Source organism: Gopherus evgoodei, chromosome 1, assembly GCF_007399415.2.
Source record: "Gopherus evgoodei ecotype Sinaloan lineage chromosome 1, rGopEvg1_v1.p, whole genome shotgun sequence".
Taxonomy (NCBI): Eukaryota; Metazoa; Chordata; order Testudines; family Testudinidae; genus Gopherus; species Gopherus evgoodei.
In genome coordinates, this window is record NC_044322.1 from 220,236,817 (window position 1) to 220,263,782 (window position 26,966).

Sequence of the window (26,966 nt, forward strand, 5' to 3'; positions counted from 1 at the left end):
GAGGGTCCCATTGATTCTTTACAGCAGCACCCCTCACACTGCTTGCCTCACATCCCCTGACCTAACATCAGGGATCACCCGCCCCCACAAAGCTCTGTGCACTGGGCATGGCAGTGATCCCAGGAAGCAGCAGAGGAAACCCAGACAGAGCCCCTGGCACAGCACCAGGCTCCCTCTAACCCCCTGTCCCGCCTCCTCAAGAGACGCCCACCCCCGCTGTTCTGCAGTCACCAGGCCCCCAGCGATACCCAGCTCCAGGACCCTTGGCCTCAAGGCTGGGCACATCAGAACCACCCCCGAACCCTCAAATCTCCAGAACCCACCAACCTGACTAGAGTACCCCTGCCCAGCCACCCAGAGGCCTCCCCCTATCAAAATGCCCCTTCAGCTCCAGCTGCAATCTCCCCACAGACACTCCCCCTGACAGTGTTTGTCATGGGGTTTGGGATACTTCTGGACCCACACTGCACTCAAAGTCACCTCCTCATTCCGTGCCAGCTAGAGAAAAGAAAAAGGTCCAGCCAACTTTCCTGTTACCAGCTGGGGGCCACTGATCCCCCAAACAGGGGGAGGCCTCTGGTTTTGATGGGTATTAAATATGTGGCTGGTCTTTCATCAGCAAAGATTCTCAAAGGAGAGGGGAAAGATGATCACTGGACAATTTAATCCCCTGCGACCTCCAGGATGGACAACGACTCAGGGCAACAGGTTCCCTTGAAGTAAGGAGAATTTGCTGGGGATTTAGAAACATGGGGAACAGCCCCAGCTCTGAGAGGACTTTTAATTGACATTTTATGACATAGAAAGAGGGAAAACCTGAGATATGAGATCAATGTTCAGAAACGAAAGAGAGAGGGTGGAAATCTGAGGGATTTTGGATCCATTTTTGCAAATTATAGAGAGGAAAATGGAAAATCAGAGGGATTTTACATCAGTTATTGATATAAGGTAAAATCTCCGTGTGTTTCACATGAATATTAAATAAATGAATACAGAGGAAATGGGCAACATTTGCAAACATTTTCTATCCATTTTCAATAATTTAAGAAAAGGTGTAAATCTGCGATTTTCTTAGTACTTTATAATTAGACAGACAAAGAAAAATCTCAGGACATATTCAATTAGAAATAGACAACTAGAGAAAGAATGGGTCAAATGTTTAGGATATTTTATATCAGTCTTTGAGATTTGCAGAGAATACATGTCACAAACTGCACAACTAATAACATGAGAGAAATACACCGAGATCAGAGGGGATTTTATTTTGCTATTAACTAACCAGTGGAAAAGGGGGACTGTTTGACTGGATTTTATATGACTGTCCAATACATGAACAGAAAGCGATGGGTCCCCCCTCTGCCACCATTCACATGAGCAGCAGGGAGCCCTTTAAGGAGCTGATTTAAGAGGGCAAGAGAGGGGGAGCTAGAGTTGGAAGGTCCCTGGATGAGGGAAGGGGACAGCAGTGGGGGATGGGCAGGCGACTAGTAACTGGGGGCAACTGTGTTGGCAGTTTGGGGCAGCAACTGGGATTGGGAAACCAGGGTCTGGGCAATCTCCATGGAGAACACGTGACCCTCCTTTCGCCGCCAAGGCAGAGAACGGGCATCTTATCCCATCCCCACTCCAGGGGCGGCCATGTTTTGGGGAATGACTCAGGACAACAATTTCCCACCTTAACAAGGGCAAATAGCTGCAGATAAAATGGGTGGGAAAATCCCCCACGTTGGAGAAATTTTAAATTGACATTTGAGAATTATGGAGAGAACAGGGAGACATCAGGAGATATGAGAGAGATGATCATCTGAGGGGAAAGAAGCAGTAGCGGATTTATCATGGCACCACTGACCCCACTCCCACACTCCAGGGGGGGCCCTGGCCAGGCCCAATCTTCCCCGCTCCCTGTTCTCTCCTGCAGAGGACAGAAGCTTGGTGCTGCTGGCACTGAGGCTCCTGCTGCAGTAGGGCAGCCAAGCTCCACGTCCCTTATCTCTTCTCATTGCTTGCTGCATTCCTGCCCTACCCCCTCCCTGACACTGATCAGTTGTTTGCCAGCAGGAGGGAGGGGGAAGAGCAGAGCCACAACATGCTCCCTGCATGGGAGAGGAGGCAGAGTAGAGGCAGGGGCGGGGTCTTGGGGAAGGGCACAGGCCAAGAGATGTGCTGGCTGTGACTTCTAGCAGCCCCCATTGGTCTGGAGCAGCAAACCGCGGCAAGTGGGAGCCACAATCAGCCAACCTGCGGACACGGCAAGTAAACAAACTGGCCCATCAGGAGGCTTACCCCTAGTGGGCCAAAGGTTACTGATCCCTGGGACAGAGGAAGCAGGGACCCAGCCTGTGGATCCCCTTGGGAGCAGCTGGGGCTCCCTGTTAAGCAAGCCCATCAAACCCTCACCCTGACAAGCCCCACCTCCCCTGAATCTGTACCACCCTGCTGAGTTCCCACCAGACACCCTCCCCATCAAGCCCCAACCACCTACACCTAGACCCCCACCCAAATGAACCCCCTGCACCCAAACTCCCCCCCCAAGCTCCAACCACTTTCACTTGGTCCCCCTTGCAGACTCCCATTGTCCCTGCACCTGGAACCTCCCTGTGCATCCAGATCCCACACTGAGCTGCCTGCACTCAGACTGCCCCCCACAGAACCCTCTTACCCCTATCTGGAAACCCCCACACTAAGTCCCTCTGCACTTAGAATCATAGAATATCAGGGTTGGAAAGGACCTCAAGAGGTTATCTAGTCCAACCCCCTGCTCAAAGCAGGACCACTACCCAGATTTTTACCCCAGCTCCCCAAATGGCCCCCTCAAGGATTGAACTCACAACCCTGGGTTTAGCAGGCGCATGCTCAAACCACTGAGCAACCCCTCCCACCAAGGGAGCAGCTGCCTCCCTGTTCACATCTGGCAGGGCCCCAGGGTGTTTCTGTGGCAGGCCTGATCCTCCTGCTGTGTCAGGGTCAGATTCAGCCTCACCGTCAAATCCCTGTCCCAGGGGGCTGAGGGAGGCTACAGGGTATTTGCCCACCTCCATGCAGCCAGTGGCTTGTACTCCCCACTGCCATGGTGGAGCTTCCACATTTATTTATTGTAAAACAAAACAATTTTAAATTATGATGCACAGAATTTGATGTAGAATTCTCTCAGGAATATTCACTGTACAGCTGTGATGGTGGGACTGTGAAGGGGGTGCTGGACAGTAGACGATCTGTGGGTGGGGGAGCTGGGCAGGGAGTATGGTGTGCAGGGTGCTGTGCAGTTGTGGTGGGAGATCAGTGAGAAGGTCTCTAGGCAGGAGATGCTAGGCAGAGGGACCCAGGAAGTGTCTGGGTTAGGGGGTGCTGTTATAAGCAGGGCACTGGGGCAGTGTGGAAGGGGCACGCTGGCAGCACAGGGGTGGGGGGGGCAGTGTGCATCTAGCAGTTTTGGGTTTATAAACAGTGTCCTTGTGCTGGGCTGAGTAGGGCCAGTCATTGCACTGTGCCTCATTGCCCCCAACCGGCCCCTCGCTCTGCAGAACGCTCCCCATCATATGCCCTGTTTCCCCAGTGGGGGCCCACAAATATATTTGGCACTGGGGCCACAAAAAGTTAATCTAGTCGGGGTGGGGGGGAAATCCCCCCAGATTTTATAGCCTCGTGTGAGATGCTGAGCCAGAAAAGGGGCAAAACTAGAGAGAATTTGTATCGGGGGTGAGAGGCAAATGGCACAAACAGGGGCAGGATCCAATTAACTCCCCTCCCCCTTTCCCTCACCCGTCACTTTCCCCCAGGGAATTTCTTGGCTGCTCAGAGACAGTTCAAACCCCCCTCTCCCCATTCCCAGCTTCTCCCATCCCTGCTCGACCCCCCCCAGGCTCCTCCCCCATATCCCAGCGGGGCCGGGGCGGATCCTGCTGCAGCTCCCCTGGGGCCGAGGCGGCTCCGAGGCTTCTCCCAGATCCCCGGGGCAGAGAGTCACTTTCCCGCCCGGCCCCAGCGCCCCCCGGGGTCTCTCACTCACCGGGGGCTCCGGGCCGGGGCTGGGAGGGCAGAACCCGGGGCTGACTAGGGAGCGGGGCCCAGCTGGAGAAAGCCCCCCCCCGGCCGAGCACGGAGAGGTTAATGCCGGATCGCCCCGCACAAACCCAGGAGCAGCAGCTGCTCAGCCCGGCTCGGCTCACACCGGGGCAGCAGCAGCTTTGTTCTCCCGCCCGCACCGGGGCTCGCAAGGAGCATGCGCAGTTTCCCCTGCTGAAACCCTCCCTTACCGGGCTAGAGAGGGCGGACGTGGCCCCGGGGCAGGCTGGGAGATGTAGTTCGGCTTTGGTTTCCCGGCTCTGGGCATGCGCAGATCGGGGGAGGGGCGGAGTGTGATCAGCTGCTGGGTGAACGCCGCGCTACTGGTGCCCCATTGTGACTTGGGAGCGCGGGCGGAGTAGGAAGGTCTGTGCTGGGGAGACTCATTAACCCGCCCCCGTGCCCGGCCCAGGCCCTGGTCCTGCTGGAGCCGCCCTGAGGTCGCCCCGGGGTGTGCCCGCCCCGCTGCTGAGCTGTAGCCTCCAGGTACCGGAACGAGCCCGGGGGATGGGGCTGGGCGGTGACTCTGCCCCAGTGTGCGTGGGGGGGACCCGGCATCTCGCAGCGCCAGGATCTCCTCCCTGGGGGGCAGCGCCCGCGGATGACTCTGAGCTGCTGTCACTGAAGGAGCCCAGCGTCCCCCGGGCCCGGCCAGGCTCTGCCCTGCGGCCCCCCGGTTGGTCCCGGGGGAGGGGACTGTCCGCACTGGGGTCCTTGCGTGGGGCTGGGCGAAGGCTGCCCGGGGTGGGGCCGGGCTGGGAGGGGGGGAGACAAGGTAAAGGGGCTGATGGAAAATGTCTGTGTAGCCGGACATTGCCTGGAGAAGAGAAGAGCAGGTGACCCCCCCCCCCCGAGGAGCTGGGAGAGAATGGGGGGGCTGAGATCCCCTCGGATTTACCGCTGCCCCCTCCCGTGGGGACCCCTCATCATCTCCCGTCCTGCCCCCTTCTCTCTAGAGAGCAACGAACAACATCCAGGGTGACCTCCTTTCCCTCAAATCCCTGAGACGTTCCCTCCCCCGGTTGTGCCCCATTTTCTCTCTATTTCACCAGTATCCAGCTCTCATTGTGGCTGGTTGGGGCTCTGAGGAGTATCGGGGGTCCTTGGCCAGGGACTCTGGGGACTGGGTGGTAGGGAATATCTGACAGGACCCTGGCTGGGTTTGTGGGGGTGTCTGGGGCCCCTGGCTGGGGTCTGCTACTAACCATGAGCCTTCTCCCTGATCAGTTTGTGCCAGAATCCTGGCTCTAAGCACTGCCTGGCAGCCCCCAGCAATGCCCACTCACCATGATAATTTTCAATCCACTTATCAAACACTGTGAGGTGAAATCACAGATTTTTCTCTTCTCCCCTCTTGAAAACTGCAGGAACGTCCAGTTCCATAGGGAATATTCGTGCCCCCCAGTCCTTGTCCTAGATCTGGGCGGTAAGGGAGGTGGGAAGGGGGTTAGCACTGCTACACAGTGGTCTTTTCCGCAGCATTCTGGACTCATTCTTTCTGAAATCTGGTTTCATTGAGACCATTGTTAATCCAGACTCACTGTATGGAAAGTCAAGGAGTGACTCCAGATGGACAGTGGGGCGAATGAGATTCTCTCTGTGAGGAGAGGCTCTCATTAGCTGCTCTCCCCACAGAGCTAAAAGAGGGAAGCTGCTCAAATGCTCTGTCCCTCTCTGCTCAGGATATTGGGATTCAGGTTCCTCTGTCAGAGGCTGCAGCCTCCATTGTGATCTGGGAGACCAGGCTTAGCAGCTGCTGCTCCCCCAGCAGAGTTCTGTGCTGGGAAGTGACCTTTTAAATAAAGCTGCTTCTCTGCCCCACCCACTTGATGACTTTATCCAGCCCTGGGGCAGACGTGAGCCCTGTTTATACTAAATTCTGAGCCACAGACTCTAGGTAACTGGAAGAAGCCAAGGGAAAATGTTGGGTCTTTAAAATGACTCTACACAAATAGCTGTGCCCTCTTCACCTCTCCTAGTCATTTCTCCTACCATTAGCAAGTGCAGGAGCAAATCCAGTCATGGGGAGCAACCAAGCCAGGAATAGGGACTTTCCTACCAGACGGGCAGGGAGAGGGGACAGGGAAGAGGAGATACTGAAAGGGGCCATGGGAGAGAAGAGTTTTGAAAGAGATTTCAAGATCTCCAATCTGCCCGGACAGATGTTACTGCACCCTGGGTAGAGTCACTTTCCTGTGGACAAGATGAGGCTCAGACAGAGGAAAACCCAGTCCCTGACCCCGTAGCCCTCCTGCTGGGGTGTTGCTCCTGTAGGGTCAGTGGCAAAGGGAATTGTTGAAAGTGACTCCTTTAGTTCTTCTTTTTTCTAGACTTTATTACAGGATGTGGGGAGGGAGAAGGGAGATTAAAAATGCGTCTGTGGCCTTAGCCTTTTAGGAGGGGCAGGTCTACATTGTAATAAAGCGATCAAGCATTTTTCCAGCATGGCAGAATCTAGGAAGTCTGTCTGCAGGGAAAAGGCCTGGGGGAATCATGATGTGAAATTAACTGAAGCCTGTTCTGAAACCTCCACCCCTGCCCTCCTCACCCAGAGAGGCTTAGGGAAGCTCTCCTACCAAGGAGCTCTCCCTGGGTCCCTGCTAGGGGCTCCATCTCCTGTATCAGTCTGTGGCTAGTAGGTGTGTGATGGATCTGCTGGGAGAGACAAGGGCACTTTCTTCGTCCCCTCACCCTAGTGTTTCCAGGATGCTCTGAACAGGGTGGGGGTGGGACTCTGACTGCAAACCACCCAGGGCTTCCCTTTGATGGGCTCCTCTCACAAATAGTGGGGAAGCAGGTACTGAGTGTGGGACTCTTGCTCTTTCAGAGACCAGTGACCTTCGAGGAAGTGGCTGTGTAGAAGAGTGGGCTATGCTGGACCCTGCTTAGGAGCCCTCTACAGACAAATCATGCAGAAGAACTATGAGAGTGTGACCTCGCTGGGTAAGGATTTCTGTGCCTTCAGATGTTAGAAGGGTGTAACGATGCTGGTTCTGGCAGGACCCCACTGAATGTGCCAATTCAGGACAAATTGCTTCAAGCAGGGCAACTACAGCCCAAGTCTGGGGTTTTTCCACCTCTAAGGCAAACCAAGCCAGCCAAACAGGGAAGACTTTGGTTTTACGCCACTGGCTAGCCACAAGTCATCCAAGTTCCCTTAGACACTCCAGTTTCCTAGTATCACCACCAGTGCCACTTGTTATGGGGACAAATGGTTATGAAAACCAATACCTCAGTAAAAGAAAAAAGTTCTCTTGATCCCAAAGGACCAAGCCTCAGATCTAGATCAGTATACAGATCAGATCTTATCTACAAATCACGCTGTTGCCAATCCTTTAAAATCTAAAATTGAAAGGTTTATTCATATAAAAAGAAAAGATATAGATGAGAGCTAGAATTGGTTAAATGGAATCAATTACATACAGTAATGGCAAGGTTCTTGATTCAGGCTTGTAGCAATGATAGAATGAACTGCAGGTTCATATCAAGTCTCTGGAGAACATCCACAGCTGAGATGAGTCATTCAGTCCTTTGTACAGAGCTTCAGTTTGTAAAGAGAGGTCCCTCCAGAGGTAAGAAGCAGGACTGAAGACAAGGTGGAGGTGAGGCAGCTGCATTTTATAGTCTCTTCCAGGTGTAAGGACATCTCTTTGTCCTTACTGTGGAAAATTACAGCAAAATGGAGCCTGGAGTCACATGGGCAAGTCCCTGCATACTTTGCTGAGTCTCAGAGTGTTTCTGCCTTCTCTCAATAGGTCAGTGATATAGCTGACGTTCCTTAATGGGCCATCAAGCAGGCTAGGCAGAGCTAACGCCAACTTGTCTGGGATTTCATCCAGAAGCATAGCATAAGTTTGAGATACAGACAGTATAGAGCCAATATTCATAACTTTAAATACAAAAATGATACATGCATACAGATAGCATAATTATAACCAGCAAACCATAACCTGGTCTTAAACACCTCAGTTGTCCCCCTTTATATAAGATTTGGTGCCACTACAGGATCTTGGTTGCAACCATGATCTATATGGTCCCAATTCTTGTCAATAACGTCAAAAAGGATTAGGGTTAGGACCTTCCCTTAAACCCTGAGCCTTCTTCACCCAAACCGGAATGTGCTTGGGGTGTAACAAGCAGGCTGCTGGAGTCAGAGCTGCTGGTCCAGGGTTACTTATCACACAGACACTCAGAGCGTCCTTGACTGCTGGCTGAGGGTATCCAGACAATGGAGCTCCAGCAGTAGAACGCTGAATCTCACCCAGGATTACAGAAAATGCAACTCCTCACTATTCTGGATTTCACACCAGCATGGGAAAATGGCTTAGGTTGATAATGAAACTAATTAGAGTCGGTTGCTCTTGAATTATAGCTTCTAATTTCCCAGTGTTCTCCACAGCCAGGGATTGTCATACTCCCTCCCATTACACTGGACTCACTATATTCCCTAGTACATAAATTGAGCCACACTGGATCAGATCAAAGGTCCATCTAGCCCAGTATCCTGTCTTCTGATAGTGGCCAAAGCCAGGTGTCCCATAGGGAATGAACAGAACAGGCAATCCACAAGTGATCTATCACCTATCATCCATTCCCAGGTTCTGGCAATCAGTAGCTAGGGACATCATCCCTGTCCATCCTGGCTAATAGCTATTCATGGACCTGTTCTCCATGAATTTATCTCGTTCTTTTTTTGAACTCTGTTATAGTCTTGGTCCTTCAACTTCCTCTGGCAAAGAGTTCAACAGGTTGACTGTACGTTGTGTGAAGAAATACTTCCTTTGCATTGTTTTAAGTCTGCAGTCTATTACTTTCATTGGGTGACTCCCAGTTCTTGTGTTACTTTCTCCACAGCAGTCTTGATTTTACAGATCTTCGCTTCTTCGCTTTACAGATCTTCAGCTTTTCCAAGCTGAAAAGGCCCAGTCTTTTTAATCTCTCCACATAGGGAATCTGTTCCATACCCCTAATCATTTTGGTTGCCCTATTCTGAACCTTTTCCAATTCCAATATATCTCTTTTTGAGATGGGGTGACATCTGCACTCAGTATTCAAGATGTGGGTGTACTATGGATTTGTATAAAGGCAATATGATATTTTCTCTGTTATTTAGAGAGGGATAGATAATGATTCCCAACATTCTGTTTGCTTTGACTGCCGCTGCACATTGAGTGGATGTTTTCAAAGAACTCTCCACAATGACTCCAAGATTTGTCTCTTGAGTGGAAACTAATTTAGACCCCATCATTTTATTTGTATAGTTGGGATTATGTTTTCCAATGGGCTGCAATATGTGCTATCCTGAGATCTAGTACTGCTGAGATCCTGCCTTCAGTGATATCTCTGCCCTTCCTGTTCCCTTTTCCCACTGAACCCCACCAGCCCATGCTTACGGTTCCCAGCTTCCCCAGGACTCTCTTATTGTCTCTGGACCTCTGTCAGCAAGAAGCAGTTTCAGGGACACTTGCCCTCTGTCTAGAGTCTTCACTTTCTGGGACATGAATTTACCTTCTCTGTGTTGTAAGAGGCTCTGTTATAATGAGTGTCTGTGACATTACCCAGAGTACAATCTGGACTGTTGAACAGCTGCGTCCAATCAGTTTTCCAACCTAGGGATGCCTTTTCCACTGTTTTACTGTGAGAACAGCCCCTGTTGGCTAGTAAACACAGTCTCCAGCATGTAACTCTCTTCCAGCCACACAGTACTTAGTGCTGCTAGTCAGCCATTCATGAATTACACACAGGAGAACACAAATTGTCATTTGCATCTTGCACTATCCAGCACGCTACTGACCACCACAAGCACTTATTACATTTTTGATTTCATCACTGGAAAATGACGTGCACCAGCCTTGTTATTCCAAATGGAATTTCCCCCCAGACTTTAATCCAACACACTGATGTGACATTCCCCTCCGGTGTTATCTGGACTGGTGATCTGCTCTGCCTCCCCAGTCCTTGGCTTTGGGAGCCAGCCTTACTCTGGTCTACTGTGAAAGCCCCCACACCTGGGGTGTTCATACACAGCCTCTGGCATGTCAGCTTTTCCCAGCTACTGGCAAGCGAATGACACTAGCCAATATCTCTGGTCCCAGATACAACCGGAGGAACTTCCATCTTGCAGTGTCCAGTAATGCTCACCAGATGATGCAAGATTTTGTTAAACTGACAAATTTATATAAATTCATATGTACCCGGCTTGTTATCCCAACGGGAACCTCTGACTCACTTCCAACCAAACACACAGCTTCAGGTAGAATAAACAGAGATTTATTAGCTATAAAGAGAGATTAGGTGATTATAAATCAAAGCATAACAAGTCAGATTTGGCCAAATGAAATACAAGCAAAATGCATTCTAAACTCATCTTAACACTTTCAGTGTCTTTACAAACTTCGATACGTCTCACCACAGGCTGGCTGGTTACTTTTCAGTCAGGTTCTCTCCTTTGATCAGTGCTTCAGTCACTTGGTGGTTGGTGATGTCTGTAGCTGTAGGGGGAAGAGAGAGAAACAGCTCTTGTGTCTCTCCCTTTTATCCTGTCCTTTCTTCCCTTGTGGCTTTGCTCCCCACACCCTGCTTTGCTTTGACCACCCCTACCCCTACCCTGCTCTGCTTCAGAGTCAGGTGGGCATTTCTGAGTCTCTCCAAGCATGTTGAGCAGTTCTCCTAGTGTGGCCTCATTTAGGTGAGTCTTTGCACTATAGCTCCCCTGCTGGACAATGGCTGTTGCTGCATTGACACCCCGCCTGGGCGTTGGTTACTTTCCTTGCTGTTGCCTCTGGGGAGCTAATATCAGGCTGATTGGTTGGCAGGGAGTGAATTATTAACTATTGGCTTATAAGGAGGGCTGCATTTTGTTTTTAATTGCTGTAATTATCTGGGCACTAAAAGTTCCCAAAAGCAGGTAAAGACCTTCCATTGGAGTCTCATTTTTTTGTGCATTAAAATTGTAGGGGTGAAGCAGCACCTCGTGCTCAGGTTCCGGGATGTCCTTTTCTGCAAAGAATTCAAACATTTATGTAAACAGTTTAATTTGTGAAACACACACCCATTTCCAATCCGCCATGGCAGAAGGGCCTGTCCATTTTGATTCTAATGAGTGACCCCTTTTCCCCATTTAAAGGTTTCCTTTTTAAATATTCTGCAATAGTGTGGCAGCCAACGCCATGTTGTTGGCTGCCAAACATTCATCTGTTTTTTTTTAAAAAGGCTGTGATTCATCAGGGAAACACAGGGCTGGGGCTGTGAGAGCCTTCGGTTTTAGCAGGGTTAAAGCGGAGTCCTGCTCTCTTCCCCATTCCCATTTTGTCGTCTTTTTATCAGTTTCCACAATGGGTGAGTTATTTTAGCATATTTATAGATGTGGTCTAAGAGAATTGACTGAGTGCTTCTAGCAGTATTCTTAAAGAGTGGGCGTCGGTAGGGGCCGGCATTTCTTCGAGTGCCCTTATCGTCCTCTGATCTACCTGTATTCCCATCTTGTCTTTTGGTTTGACTTCTTTGTGCTACAATTTATAGGCAGTTTTTCTTCCTTTATCAGTTAGGTAATTTACATTAACACCTTTTTGGCTTGCTTTTGGATTTAAAGCCATTAGCAGCTTAGAGGCTCTGTCTTAAAAGGCACACAATCAACTTCCACCAGAGTTTTGATTACTTTTCACTTAGAAGCAGGAGTTCAAAAACACACAGTGATCTGAAAAAGTAAACAATCTCTTGTAGCTCCCTCTGGAGCCCTAATAAGTAGTGTGGTGTGTTTTTGCATTTTTTAACCCCTTCTATAATAGACACTGCAAATATTCTGGGGAAAATGCACATTCCTTCCATAGTTTAACTTGTATAACAGTAGCCATATTAATTTTTACCTAAGCTGTGACTGTTTCTTTTGTGCTCAGAGTTTTTATGAACTCTTATCGAAGCAACAGTTTGATTACACAGAGCCACTGTAAGGCTCAGTGTGGGGCAGTGTTTTTTTAATTTTTTTTTTTTTACTACAGCTCCTATTTGCTATTTTGTTACCAAAAAACAAATCCAGATTTTTTCCCATTCTCCTGATGTTGACTGCCCTGCTGCAGCCATTACTTTGGTCTTTTGAAGATATTGAACTTATAAAGCATCAAGGTACCTTAAGGGTTAAATGCTAAATATCAACTCAAACAACACTAGTTACGTGTGTCTGGCAAAAAGTGTGTCTCAGTTTTGCAACTTTGAATAAAAGATTGAAATGGATTGTAGTGGTATTATTTAAAAATAAAACCAATTCATCTTAAACCTATAAAACAAGAGTTTTACAAACTCGGAGTGTTGCTTTAGGTCCTAAACACTCGACATATTTACACAATATATTTGTGTACACACTTTTTTTTAACGTTCCTTACACTGCTTTAATTTTTGCACAACTGTACATAGATTACATTTGTATACATTTGGGGGCAGTTAAGTTCCAATAGAAACCCCTTATGTTCTTTTAGCAAATTTGACTGAATTGTTCATAGTCAAATGATTTAAATCAGATTGTCTCTTTGCCTGGCTTATTTACAGACATTCCTTTGGAAAAGGGCCCATTTTCCTTGCAGAATGGCTGCAAAGAAACCAAGAGTTCTCTTTCTACAACACTTTTCATTTTTACAACTTTCAATTGCTTAATTCCCTCCAGCCTCTGCAGAGTTAGCTTCTCACTTTCTTTTTTTTAAATCGCTTGCTTATCTCCCCAAATGACACCTTCATCAACTCAGATTTCACCATTCCAAGTATTGTTCCAGGGATCTGAATTCCCAGTGGATTCATTTTAAAAAAATATTTTATTTTTATAACTTTTCCATACCCATGCTGGGACTTACAAAACACAAAAGTCTATACCCACTGAAAAGAACTGTGCCTGATAGAGCAGGAGGGGGAAACACTAAGCCCTCTACCCTTTGGGCTCTATCCTGCTGTGACCGAGAGTATATTCACCTATGCAATTTTCCCCCGAAAGCTGGGTAGGAGCGACGACTCTAACCTTCCTTCTTATGGCCCAGCACTTGTACGACCGGGGGTCAGGGGTGGCAGGTTTATAGAAATTTTGGTGGTGCTCAGAACCTGTCCCCCCCCCAACTCTGCCCCCCCCACCTGCCTAAGGCTCTGGGAGGGAGTTTGGGTGGGGGGAGGAGGTCTAGGGTGCAGGCCCTGGGCTGGGGCAGGGGAATTAGAGTGCAGGACAGGTGAGAGACTGGGCCCTGGAAGGAATTTTGAGTGGGGGGTGGGGTCTGGAGTGCAGGCTGGTGAGTCTTGCCCACATGCTCAGGGTTTAGCTGATTGCCATATTTGGGGTCGGGAAGGAATTTTCCTCCAGGGCGGATTGGCAGGGGCCCTGGAGGTTTTTCACCTTCCCCTGCAGCGTGGGGCATGGGTCGCTTGCTGGTGGATTCTCTGCAGCTTGAGGTCTTCAAACCAATTTTGAGGATTTCAATAACTCAGTCCTGGGTTAGGGGTTGTTATAAAATTGGATGGGTAGGGTTCTGTGGCCTGCCTTGTGCAGGAGGTCAGACTAGATGATCATATTGGTCCCTTCTGACCTATGAGTCTATGAGTTTGGGTGCTGCCTTGGGGATGGAGGTGCAGGCTCTGGGAGGGAGTTTGAGTGCAGGAGAGAGTGTATGGGGAAGGGGATTGGTTTGCAGGCTCTGGGTTGGAGTTTAGATGCTGGGTGCAGGCTCCCGCTTAGAGCAGGGGGTGGGTGTGCAGGAGGGGGTGAGGGGTGCAGGCTCTTGGACAGAGTTTGGGGGCTAGCTCTGGGCTAGGGTGGAGTGTAGGCTCTGGAAGGGAGTTTGGAGACATGTGGGAGTGCAGAGGGAGGGGGTACAGGCTCTGGAATGGAGTTTGGGTGTAGGCTGTGGGCTTGGGCAAGGGGTGGGAGTGCAGGAGGGGTCAGGGGTGCAGACTCTTGGAGGGAGTTTGAGGGCAGGACGGGATGTGTGGGAAGGGGGTGGGGGTGCAGGCTCTGGGAGGGAGTTTGGGGATGGGAGGGGGTGGAGGGAGGGGGTGTAGGCTCTGGGAAGGAGTTTGTGGGCAGGGGGGCGGTGCTGGCTCCTGGGAGGGTGCAGCGCTTACCTGGGGCTCCTAGGCAGGGCAGGCTGGGAGTCTCCATGTGCTGCTACCCCCAAGCACTGCCCCTTTAGCTTCCCATTGGTTGCAGGGGCACTTGGGTCCGGACACAGACCCACCCTGCCCAGGGGCTGCAGGGAGGGGCCGCAGCCATGTGGAGTGAGCAGGGAGGAAGCCGCTCAGCTCCACTGCACTATGAGTGGGGGCCCTGGGCTGTTTTAAATGTTCCAAGGGATGCACAGGAAGGACCTTGAGGCAGAAGGCAGGGCCGAGGGAGAGACTGGGTCCCAAACATTACTGGAGCCAGGCTCCAGGCCAGGAATATTCCTGGTGCCCAGGCCATGGGCCCATAGGGCTCGCCACCCATGCCGAGGATGGATATACCTAGACAGTTTGTATATATCTTATCTGTATAGTTTTTCCCCACAGACGGGTCGGAGCTAGGACTCTAATCATCCCCCTATTGCCTGGATCTCCTGCGAATGAGGTTGTGCACACCTGAGTGATTGATCACTCTATATGTATGGTATAACCTTTTAGCTATATTTAGCAATATGTTCAACAATCACAGTCCATGTCTTCACCCTTTCGCAATTCTCCACCAAAAATGTTATGCTTCTAAGAAGCACATGGGATCTTTTTCACTGGAAACGGCAATATGCCGCATTTATTGAAGATACAACAATTAGTATATGCATTTAGTCACACCACACACAAACACACGGTCCCGCCAGTCAATGTTACAGTTACCAGTCCAGAGTCCGGATCAGTCTAGCGGCCAGCAAGGTTAATCATGGATAGGGAGGAGCTGGGTTCTGTTGGTCATGACACGATGCTCTGGGGAGGTCTTGGCAGGACGAAGCCAAAGTTTCATGACAAGGCACCCTGTTTATATACTGATTTTCCTTCACTGAGACCAATGAGTTTTGCACCGTCTTGTTGTAATCAATTGTTTGACGAGTGCTTGTTTTCTTAAACTCTCCTTCTTATCCTTTATCTTGTTCTTTCATCAAGTCCCTCAGGGAGTTATCCCAGGCTGGTTTCAATCACAGCTGTCTTGTCCCCGTTGATAGGTACCTGTCTCATCTTTAGAGTCGTCAGTCTGCCCTCCTCTGACACTTCAATAGGGGCGTGTTGCAGCCTTCTGGCATCCTTGGATCTGTCTCCAGTTCCTCCCTCATACATCTGGTTCAGCGATGACCTTCACACTTACCTCTTAAAACACACATTCCTCATTCACACACAAAACAGAATTAATTTACACAGAACATTTTGAACAGGAACATCAAATTGCAATGCAAAAGAAAACAACCATGGCATTCTTTTACTTATTTTAAAATGCTAAACCTACAACAAATTGGTGACTCTCAAAGGTCTGCTACTGCCTTGAAATTAGTCCAGACACAGATTCTGGCTGATGTATCTCTACCCATTACGCCATTCCTTTCTGTTATTCAAAAAGGGTGGCTGGCAGGATGTGATCAGATCATACACCAATACACTTAATGCATGCTACATAATTATTCATTATCCTTCATTCCAAATTATATAAAATACCAACATAAAATCCTACTACTACATTTGGGGGAAGAGTTTGTGGGAGTTTAGTTCCTGATTTTTATTTGACCTCCCTCCAGCATTTGTTTTGATTTAGCCTTCCCCTTTCCATCCCTGTTTGAGGTTTCTGTCTCTATCACAGCAGGTGATGCAATGGTATGTGAGAAAGAGGAGCAGAATTCTCAGCAGGAAAATGTTGAACAAATGGATAAAGACAGAGCATTATCGCAAAGACCAAAAAGGAATGTGTCGAAGAGTCTTGAACAGGGAAACTCCTGTGAGATTCAGCACAGACCAGAAACAGAGCAAGAAAACCAGCCAGGGGAGAAAGTGGGAAAATTAATTTCATGTCAGGGAACTCAGAAGGACCTGAAGGAAACAACAACACAGAAAGAAATCCTCAAGGGAAAGAGAAACAATACATGCACTGAGTGTGGGAAAAACTTACATCATGAGTCAGCCGTTACAAAGCATCGAAGAATACACACAGGTGAGAAACCCTGTGAATGCAGTGAGTGTGGAAAAATCTTCCATAACAGTTCACACCTTATTAGGCATCAGAGAATCCACACAGGGGAGAGGCCTTATAAATGCAGCGAGTGTAGGAAAAGCTTCACTACGAGCTCAGCCCTTTCTGAACATCAGAGAATCCACACAGGGGAGAGGCCCTATGAATGCGGTGAGTGTGGGAAAAGCTTCATTACCAGCTCAGCCCTTTCTGAACATCAGAGAATCCACACAGGGGAGAGGCCCTATAAATGCAATGAGTGTGGGAAAAGCTTCACTACCAACTCAGCCCTTTTCCAACATCAGAGAATCCACACAGGCGAGAGGCCCTATGAATGCAATGTGTGTGTAAAAAGCTTCACTACCAGCTCAGCCCTTTCTGAACATCAGAAAATCCACACTGGTGTGAGACCCTATGAATGCAGTGAGTGTGGGAAAACTTTCAATCGCAGCTCGACCCTTATTAGGCATCATAGAATCCACACAGGGGAGAGGCCCTATGAATGCAGTGAGTGTGGGAAAGCCTTCAAACACAGTTCACACCTTATTAGGCACCAGAGAATCCATGCGGGAGCAAGGCCCTATGAGTTCAAATCGATCCCAACCACAGTGTGATTATTTGGAGCTTAAATTCCAGGTTCCATCTATTGGTAAAGCCACTTCTGGCAAGGTAGCTGTTTTTGCCCACATTATTTGAATGCTAGAATAGTAAAAATGTTGTAAATAACGTAATTGACTATTGAGACAGTGCTGAGTGAACTATGTTTGAATGGATCAGAGGAGAATGTGATGGGAGAATCCCTGTCCCTATTCTGAATAATCAAATGTAGCCTGCTCTGGAATTTCACTTCACACTTCATTGTCATGTACTTTATCTCTCTGATGTCGGTTTCTATCTTTCCTGAAGGCTGTTTGGTCACCCAGTTAGATATTAGTTCAGTTTGATAGGATGTAGCTTACATTTATTGGAGAATTTAAGACCAATGACCATTTGCTAAAGTCATAATTTCTCACTTCAGCTTTGCTTTTTCCCCACCCCTCCATGATGACATGGAGAAAGTGCAAGCACAGTTCTGTCAACAGGGGAGAACTCTCCAATTTACTGGACATGCTAACAAAGAAACAGCAGTGATTTTAAGTCTCCACTCGGAAATGGTGAACAGCAGAACCCCAGCTAACTGAAGGAGGTGCATATGAGCACAGTGTAATTCAGTTATTTAAGGCAATATTGTCTTAAATGATCTGGGGAGAGAATTCCATGGTAAGTGATTTTGAAGTAGGCAGAATGTCTGTGTATTTGGTTCCCAAATCATCTGTAACCCAGATCCCACAGAAGATCTCTTCTAGCTAACTGTATATTATGGGAGATGCTGCCCTTCATGACACAAGATGTAGAGGAAATAGAATTGGGGGTTTTGTTGAATTTATTCTTTGTGGATGCTAAGAGTGCATAAAATTTATTCAGTTTTGGAAATCTAATAGCTGCATAAAAAATAAGTATTTTTGAATAGAATCTCCAGCTCTGGTAACTAACAGAGATTCTGATCCAGGCCTCTATCCAGTCCCTTTCTTAGAGCTGTCCCACAAAATCAAAGAAAAGCTGGGCATGTTTTGAGAATCCATTCCTCACCAACAGTGTTGAGATTTTAAGTGGTTTTGTAAAGGATTCTACTTCACAGAACTGTAAATTTACCCTAACCAAGGCCATCTATTTGGAAAGAACTTGAAAGAGTCCACACCCAGTTTTTGATTTCCACCCCAGTAAAGGAAGCTGTGGTGATGAATGACTCAAGGGAAATTGTTTATAGAACTCTACTTCCTAGTGCACTGTCACTGATTACAGTTCCAGAGGATACCAGGGTTAGACTGAGAACAATTATCCTTCACTGTTGGGATTCAAAGAGAGAGTGCTTCATAGGACAGTCCTTCCCTGTGGATCCCAAACTGGCTGCCTGATTGGGTAACAAGGACTTTCAGGCTGTAGAAATTATGGTAACTGATGAGGCAATGAATGTGTCAGGCTCCGATTCCGGACTTCCAGATACACGCATGTTGAGTCCTGATTCTATGGTTTTATGTCTGATGCTGTGGCTACACAATAAAGCTGATGTTGGCACAAATATACCAATGGAGCTGCATTGCTGTAGCACTGCTATTACAGATGTTCTAAGCCAATGGGAGAGATCTCTCCTGTCTGACTTTATTATTCCAGCCCCCACAAGCGGCGGTGGCTGTGTTGGCACTAGCAGCTCTCCAGCTCATGAAGTGCTGTCTACACAGGGGCTTAGGGCTGTAAAACTACATTGCTCATCTTTGTGGATTTTTCACACCCCGAGCAATAATTATACCGATAAATGTCTTTAGTGTAGATCAACAGTTTGATCTTATATTTTACACATTTACATTACTTCTCCTCTCCCTCCTCCTACTTTGAAAGATTAAAAAGTGTGATGAGAGATATTTTCCCTCATGCTGCAAACATTCCCACATAGGAGACCATTTCCACCAACACACATGTCAGAAGAGCCTGAGATATATGGACTCTCAGAAGTGGTTGGGACAAACCACAACTTGAGCCAAGGTTCATTTGTTGGCAATGAGAATAAAAGAAAACTAACCTTTATGACATGAATTTGATCTTTGAATATATGATTGTTACTAATGAAAACGAAATTATAGGTGAAGTTATTGGTTAAAGAGTAAGAAACTGTGTGATGATTGAATTATTTTGGAAAACTGAAAGTTGTCTTGTTTTTTGTTTTTAATCATACTGGAAATGATGGCTAATCTTGAAAAGTTAATTTGATTTAATTTACCCCCTGTAATGTATGGAGTTCTGGTCGAAAACCTCCCTTCAAAGGTTGGGGTGGGAGAATGTGTGAGAGAGTGTATAAGAGAATATTGGCCCAGTATAGATTTTAATTTTTTTGTGTTTTCAAATAGAACTTATTTTGCTTAATTTTAAAGTCAATTTTTATTACATGGAAATCTACTTGAGGAGATAAATTGACTAAGTCTTTATCCACTTAGACTGTAAGGGTCCTCCCCACTTCTCTAATTTGCAAAGGAAAGGCCTGACATCTGTCATAGAATGTGTCCAGCAGGTAGGAAAGCTGCACTCATCAACCATCAATATAAGGAAAAAGGCTGAAATCCATTGCCTTTCAGGTCAATAAGCCATCTAAAGGCTGGTCTATGCTGAAAAGCTATGTTGACAAAGCCACATCTCTCAGGGCTGTGAAAAGTCCTCTCCATTGAGAGAAGTAGTTGATGTGACCTGAGCCCCAGTGTAGACAGTGTTAGGTTTGCACCAATCCAGAAAAACCGATGGAAAACCATCAAAGGCAAACTATAGACATTGAAACCCTGTGGAAGTGAAAAGGACAATATGAAAATGAGGAGATCATCCTTTCTGTGAATAAAGACAAAAGACTGATTCAGTTTAAAACAGGTAAGAGGAAAACACTCTGGGTCCATTCACCAAGGAGATCCCTACTGACCAGTGGTGCTTCAGAAAAGGCAGGGCCCTGGTTGCTAGGGACTGGCAATCATTTCAGTAGACTGATGTGTGAGGTGATAACTGTACTCAAGTGCCGTGTGTGATACAGGAGCAGTGGTCTACAGTAAAACTGGTAACCTGGGATATATCATTGCTTCAGGAAGGGAGGATCTGGGATTTGTCTGAGTATCTAGTGACTGGTCTAGACCCCAGATGGGGACACATTGAAGGAACCAGGAGTTAGGGTGCATCTGTTGTCAACTGGCAGGACTCCGAGGAGGGTGTTTGAGTGACTGACAGAATGGGTAAGTTTGGTCACTAACATCCAGCTGCCAAATGCAAAACTCCCTCTTCCAAGTGGCAACAAGGAAACTCACAGCCCTCAGCTCCCTGAGAAGGGTCACAATGTGCATCTATGTTGATCCACCTGTCAAATTCACACTGGGAAGGCATCCTGTAGTATGGCTCCCTGAATCACAATAGCCCTAACACTCTCCCCTATAAAAGAGTGCAGAGTTCTGCACTTAGGACGGAAGAATCCAGTGCACTGCTACAGGTTGCAGGCCAACTGACTAAGCAGAAATTCTTCAGAAAAGGACCTGGGGACTACATTGGATGAGAAGCTGGATATGAGTCAACAGCATGCACTTGTTGCCAAGAAAACTAATGATGTATTGGGCTGCATTAGTAGGAGCGTTGCCAGCAGATCAAAGGAAGTGATTATTCCCCTCTATTTGGCACTGGTGAGGTCACAGGTGGAGTACTGCATTGAGTTTTGGGCCCTCCACTACAGAAAGGATGTGGACAAATTAGAGAGAGTCCAGTGGAGGGCAATGAAAATGATTAGGGGACTGGGGCACATGGCTTAGGAGGAGAGACTGAGGGAACTGGGATTATTTAGTCTGCAGAAGAGAAGAATGAGGAGGGGATTTGATAGCAGCCTTCAACTTCCTGAAGGGGGTTCCAAAGAGAGTGGGGCTCAGGTGTTCTCAGTGGTGACAGATGACAGAATAAGGAGCAATGGTCTCAAGTTGCAGTGGGGGAGAACTGAATTAACTCCACTCACCTGGGTTAGAAACATTTGTTTCTTTTGAGTAGATAGTGGGAAATGGTCAGACCCAAAAGGCAAGGAAGAGGCTTCATGACTCTGATCCCCAGGAAGGGAGAGAGGAAAAGCCCAGAGCTGTCTTTAGTCCCAAGCTGTGGTCTCCTGGAAGGTGGAAAAGGCCCTTGATCACTGAGGATACCATGGGATATTGCTGCTCTAGATTCTCCAGGGTCTTGGGTGCAGGGAGGGCATCACTGCACAATGTGAAATGCAAGGGAGGACCTTGGAAGGGAAGGGAGGAACAGAAAATGGAGAGGAATGAAACAGGGAGAAAATGCCTCTTCTCTGTCCCCTCCCACTTCCAACAAGAAATGTGATCAGTGGGGAAACTCCCCACCATGAAGGGCAGAGATCACAGAGACATTCACCACACGCTGAGCAGTGATAGATTTGTTGCTTCCTATCCCAGTTAGAGCAAAGAGCCGCCAGAGCTGGAGCTGTGGGCTGCTGTGCTTTCCTTCCCAGATGCTGGAATAATTTCCAGCACAGATACCTGGCTCGGGGCTGATGAGGTGGAAGATCTGCTTGCCACAGTAGCAGGTGGTTGATGTATGTATCCCCTTGGGAGAAGAGGCTGAGCGGGGGCAGGGCATAGGGGGTAGAGCACAGGCAGGGCCATGATGAGAGTGACAGTGATTTCCCCACTCCTCAGGAGGTTCTGTCCAAAGGCGGTGGCCCAGCACCCATCCAAGGGAGGTGCGTCACATCCAGTAGTTCTTGCCTTGTTTGGGGATTCTCAGCCCCTAATACCCACCGCCCACGGTCAGAGGAGACTGGGGACCTGGGGTGTGAAATACCTGCATGAAACTGGCTGCCTGAGCCCAGCCCCTCTGCACTCAGGGGAGCGGTGGCGGGGGGGGAGGTCAGTGAGTAAATCCTCAGAAATCACACCCCTGGGTTTATAATGTCAGGCTCCAGCAAGCAAGTCCCTCTGTGTGTGAAGGGAGGGGCTGTGAGGGGGAGGGTCCATGGGGGAGTCAGCATGAGGGGGAGGGGCTGTGAAGATATGGGCACCTCCAGGCAGCAGGAGCCTTCTGACATAGGAGTTGAGCTACCCCCTCCCCACAGGTGCCCTAGAGACCAGCATGGAGCTGCTGTCCCTGCAAGGTCCCTGGGAGTCACAAAGGGGTGATGTGAGGTTATTGCCCCATTTGTCCTGGGGTGGGGGACTGGAGCCCCCGGAACAGCCCTGTGAGGACTCAGCCCTGTGGGGAATTCAGTGTCTGTGGAAAATCAGGTCTAGGAATGGGGATTCTCAGCTGCATTAAAGCAGCAGGAAGGAGAAGAGAGAGTTATTGCTTTAGAACAGTCTGGGTGCACTGGGTGTGAAGGAGGGTGCCCAGCTCTCAGTCTGCAGAGCGGCCAACCCCAAACATTCAAAAACCCAGAGTCAGACTCACCAAAAACTATGAGATTGGCTTTAAAATCATGAGGTTATGTAAAATTAATAGAGTTGGGGATCTTTTTGTTTGCCTTCTATATGATGAGCCTTTAGGGTGCACTGGGGTGACATTTTGAAGCTTTCTCCACAGCCACAAGGGTTAGAAAGGTTCTGTTTCTTTAAGAGCAAAGGCTCAAATCTTCACATCTCCACTTGACTCCAGGAGCTGGAGCTTTAAGGAAAACAATAACTCTCATAAATCATGAGACTTGGCAGCACTGAGTTGGATTGAGTCTTTATTCTCCGGGATTCCCTGGAGCAGGGGTTCCCAATCTTTTTCTTTCTGTGGTCCCCGCCCAACATGGTATAAAAACTCCACAGCCAACCTGTGCCACAACAGCTGTTTTTCTGCACATCCAGTAGATTAAAAGCCAGGGCTGTTGTTAGGGGGTAGCCAGCAGAGCAAGTGTGCAGGGCCCCACAACACAGAGGCCGCCATGAAGTTAAGTTGCTTTGGCTTCAGTCCCAGGCAGTAGGGCTCAGATTTCAGTTTTCTGCCCTGAGCCTCAGTGAGTCTAACACCGGCCCTGCTTTCTGGTTTATTTTGGTGGTGCTCCTCCTGAAACCTGCTAGCTGCCCCCCAGGAGGCTCCAGACCCCTGGTTCAGAGCCACAGCCATGGAGCTCTGTTTAGAAGAAGGGAGAAAAGCTGCTGCCTTCCCGATGGCTGAACTCAGGCCCTTAGAGTGGGATATTCCTGCCCTGCAGTGACACCAGGAAAGCTCCCTGAGCAGCTGCCTGGCCTCAGGGAGAGTCTAAGCCTGCAGGGCCCCAGGGGCAATGAAGCAGCTGGGTCAGGCTGGGCACCTTCATTCCCAGAGAACTGCCCTGGTTCCCTACTGAGCAGCAAAGAAGTCAATTCCCCCCACCCCTGATGAATCAGCCTGGAGCTACATGCAGAGCTGGGGGCTTCCCCTTTCACTCCTGCTGGGGAGTACTGGGATCCCAGGGGGCATTTCTAGCAGAGCTTTCGGAACTAAACTGAGGGAACCAGCCTCTTAATACAGAACGCTCACGTTCAGACCACATCTTTATTTTCAGTTTTTTTATAATACGATATAATCTTTCAATCGTAGTGTCACCACTGATAACATGGCATGTTCAGCCTGGTGGGATACCAAGGGTAAAACTAACCAGCTCTTCAAATCCAAGAGAGTGGAGATAAATCACCTCTCAGAGTCAGTGTGGGGTAATCAATAGGCAGATAGTGGCCACATTGCTTTTGAATGAACCCAACATCTTTTTATTTACTTATTATTATCATCATCATTATTGTTATTTTTTGTTATTATTTACACTGGAGTCTGGACCTTGACTAGACCCTGACCAACAATTTTGGACCTTGACAAAAAATAATGGCTTACCCCTAAGAACGGGGTTGTGTTACTTTCCTTATGTCCTCACTCCATCCTGTAGCCATTTCCTTTCCCTCCTTTTGGTGAAGGGCTTTGGGATTTTATTTCCTTGGGAGAGACCCCGGAGCGGGGGCTGCCTGCATGTACCAAGCACCTACTAGATTAGAAGGTGACACACAAACACCCTTAAGATGAGGCAGCCGTCCCTGTCAAAAAAATCATCTCCCTTCTTCACTTGAGTGACAGCCTGAATCATTCCTTCTCTGAGCAGAGCCCAAGGATTGGCATCATCAGCAACAAAACCATGTGTACGTAGCAGGAACTAACCCAAAATGTGCTTTTAAAGGAGCGGTCTCCTTCCTTCTGGGGTAAACTTTGCTATTATGCTAATTGATTTTCATTTCCCTTCTCTGAGGGCAGAGATGGGTTTGGAGCCATCTGAGGCTGGGATATCAAGCCCATGTCCCCATCTGTCAGTGACTCTGGGGACCTTATCTCAGCTCCCAGCTGACAGGCTGCCTCCAGCTTCTCCAACCAGCTCTGTAGTTTTTTGTTTGTTTGTTTGTTTGTTTGCGGGGGGCATTTGGCAAGCATACATGGCACATAGAAGAAATACTTATACAGATGCATTGGTGGTACAGTGGTGAGCACAGGTGCCTTCCAAACAGTTGACTTGTGTTCAGTTCCCAGCCAATGCAGGGATGTAATGTTTTCTTTCCTGGGAATTGGTTTAATTTCAGTCACATTGTATCAGTTTATCAATGGAATGAGAGAATCAATGTCCCACATCCCAGCAAGTCATTAAACCACAGTGGAGGAAGAAAGGGGCATGACTATATAGTGAGCTGTTGGAGTCATCCTTGTATTACAATGTTTGGTTTATTTTTAAAAAAATTTCCTTTACTTCCCTCTCCCTTTTAGACTCAGAGGGCTGGTTGGGGGGATCGATCTAGGATACGCAACTGCAGCTACGTGAATAGCATAGCTGAAGTCAAAGTATCTTAGATCGATTTACCTTAGGTCCTCATGGCACGGGATCGATGTCCACTGCTCCCCCGTCGACTCCACTACCGCTGTTCACACTGGTGGAGTTCTGGAGTCTACGGGGAGCACATTCGGGGATCGATATATCACGTCTAGATGAGACACGATATATCGATCCAGAGAAATCAATTGCTACCCGCCGATATGGCTGGTAGACTGGATGTACCCTTAGTCTTTAAGGTCACTCAGGCTCACAACTGCCCAGAGTTTGAAAATTGTCCCTGTTCACATTTGACAGATGGGGAGGAGCCTGAGGTACAGAGAAGGGAAGTGACCTACACAAGGACCTACATAGCAAGGCGATGGCACAGCCGGAAAGAGAAGCCACCAGTCCTGACTCCTGTTCTAATGGACAACTCCCCCATCCCCGCCTCAGAGACAGGGATAGAGCCCAGGAATCAAGATGGTGGGGAAATTTCATTGAAACTGTCTCTGTCCAAAAATTCAATTCAGACTAAACCAGTTTGTTTCTCGAAATCATAACAAGTGGGATGAAAGTTTTCTGCAAAAATATTTTGTTGCACAACAAAAAATCTCCTGTTTGTCACAGGGTGTTAAATTGTCTCATTGCACACAAAGAGGAGACACTTAGATCTCAAACATTAAATAAGATGCTTCAGTCTTAGCTAAGTAGTTGCTGCTCTTAAAAATTTCAAAAAAAATACAAATAAAATTGACTATTTCAGCTATTCTATTATGTCATAATCTGCTCTGAGAAAACGTGATAGAACACCTCATATTATGCACTGCTCCAAGTGACACTTTCCAGTGGATCCTGATCCTCCACCTACCATGAAGTAGGTAGGAGTGGATCATTATTATCCCTACCTGAAAGAGGGAGAAGCTAAGGTTGAGAAAGGAGAATTGACTTGTCTTAGGTCACACACCCAGTCAGTGACAGAGTTGGGAATAGGACCCCAAATCCCTGATTTTCAAACTAACCATCGGATCTTGAATTTCAGACATTGAATGACCTGAATAAAGTGCTCTCAGATGAGCTCCAGAGCAACAACAGTGCACAGTAATTATTCAGCAAATATGTTAGGAAAACTGGAATGTTAGAGAGAATCATGAACTGCTCAGAGACCATTAATGCACAAACACAGCAAAATTCATCAAACATATAAGTGATTATGACTTATTTACTTGGTTTTAAAAAAGAACAACAAGGTCCTGAGTCTCCTCCCTGTCAATAACCCCCTGCTCAGCCAACCAGGGTAGAGACTGAGGATGGGAGGCTGAGGGTTCTCACCAGAGAGCCCAAAAGATGGCCAGGTCACTGGTGAGAATCACTGCCCGAGCACTATTTCAGCCTCACATTTTTGGGTGGACCTCCCACAGTGGGAGCTGCAGAGCACACTCCCACAACACACACACACACACACACACACATCTTCTTGCTGGGAGGGGAACAGGAGAAAGGACAAAAGAAGTAAGAGAAGAAGAGAGAGGAGGGAGGGAGGGATGGAGGAAAAGGTGAAACAAAAAGGACAAACCCTAATGTCCCCAGTGATTCTAAGGGACAAAATCCCAGCTGCAGAATAAAATTCTGCCTCCTTAAGCTCCAGTTTTCCATGCCTAGAATTCAACAGTCACCAGATGGATCAGACTGAACAGGTTTCAAACCTCGAGGAGGCTCTTACCTTCTAAACAGGGACAGCTGTTTTCTACTAAAATCACTAAAAGGGAAGGAGAAAACTCGAAGCAGGTTCCTCCTGGCGCTCATGTACATGAACCCGAATATGCTCTCAGTCGTCAAAGAGAGACCTGGAGAAGGAGACTTGCTGAAGCAAAGCCACAGGGGTCTCTGAGGTTTCCCTGGACCCTCGCTCCTCTCCTGCCTGGCTGATGTCAGCATCTCTCTCTGAGGTCACCACCTCCCCACCACCTTTGACCAATAGTCTCAGGTCATGTCAAAGGCCTTTGTAATGTCACTGCCACACCCCTCCCTTGCTGTGCTAATGTCCTGCCCCTGGCCAGGCACTTTGGAGGTTTGAGCTACTCCCTGTGGATCACCCCACTCAAGGAGCGTTCGTTCTAGGAAGCAAGCCGGCTAGACAGGAAAACATCAGACGCTGCTTCCAATGCTACACTCAGTTTTTCAGGAATTAGTCAACTTTATGGCCAGAAGAGACCATTAGAACATCTAATCTGACCCCCTGCATATCACAGGCCTCCTATATGACACAATAGCTACTTTTGGGACAAACACATTCCAGAAAGGCATCTAGTCTTCATGAAATGACATCAAGAGATGGCGAATCCACCACTTTCCTTGGTAGCTTGTTCCTGTTGTGAATTATCCTGT

General features: G+C 48.1%; 2 protein-coding genes and 1 pseudogene across 5 annotated transcripts in view; 1 reads left to right on the forward strand and 2 right to left on the reverse strand.

Annotated features, from left to right (window-relative positions):
• The window catches only part of LOC115636545, a 1,011,845-nt pseudogene that overhangs the window by 585,762 nt on the left and 399,117 nt on the right, over positions 1–26,966 (reverse strand).
• The window catches only part of LOC115636662 (zinc finger protein 3-like), a 438,128-nt gene that overhangs the window by 347,394 nt on the left and 63,768 nt on the right, over positions 1–26,966 (reverse strand). The window lies entirely within an intron of this gene.
• On the forward strand, positions 4,350–18,948 carry LOC115636691 (zinc finger protein 501-like). 2 transcript variants are annotated; one of them, XM_030537093.1, is made up of 3 exons: positions 4,350–4,548; positions 6,890–7,005; positions 15,848–18,948. In XM_030537093.1, the coding sequence occupies exons 2-3, from the start codon at positions 6,972–6,974 to the stop codon at positions 16,825–16,827; spliced, it is 1,014 nt and encodes a 337-aa protein (XP_030392953.1). In that variant the 5' UTR covers positions 4,350–4,548; positions 6,890–6,971; the 3' UTR covers positions 16,828–18,948. The 2 variants fall into 2 exon arrangements, with proteins under 2 accessions (XP_030392953.1, XP_030392961.1); XM_030537101.1 differs by having other exon boundaries at positions 15,851–18,948.

Excerpts from the sequence above, each read along its gene's own strand:
- LOC115636691 (XM_030537093.1), top strand. The coding sequence starts at position 6,972 with ATGCAGAAGAACTATGAGAGTGTGACCTCGCTGG. Across the intron at positions 7,006-15,847 it reads TGAGAGTGTGACCTCGCTGG|CAGGTGATGCAATGGTATGT; the intron begins GTAAGGATTTCT and ends TCTCTATCACAG.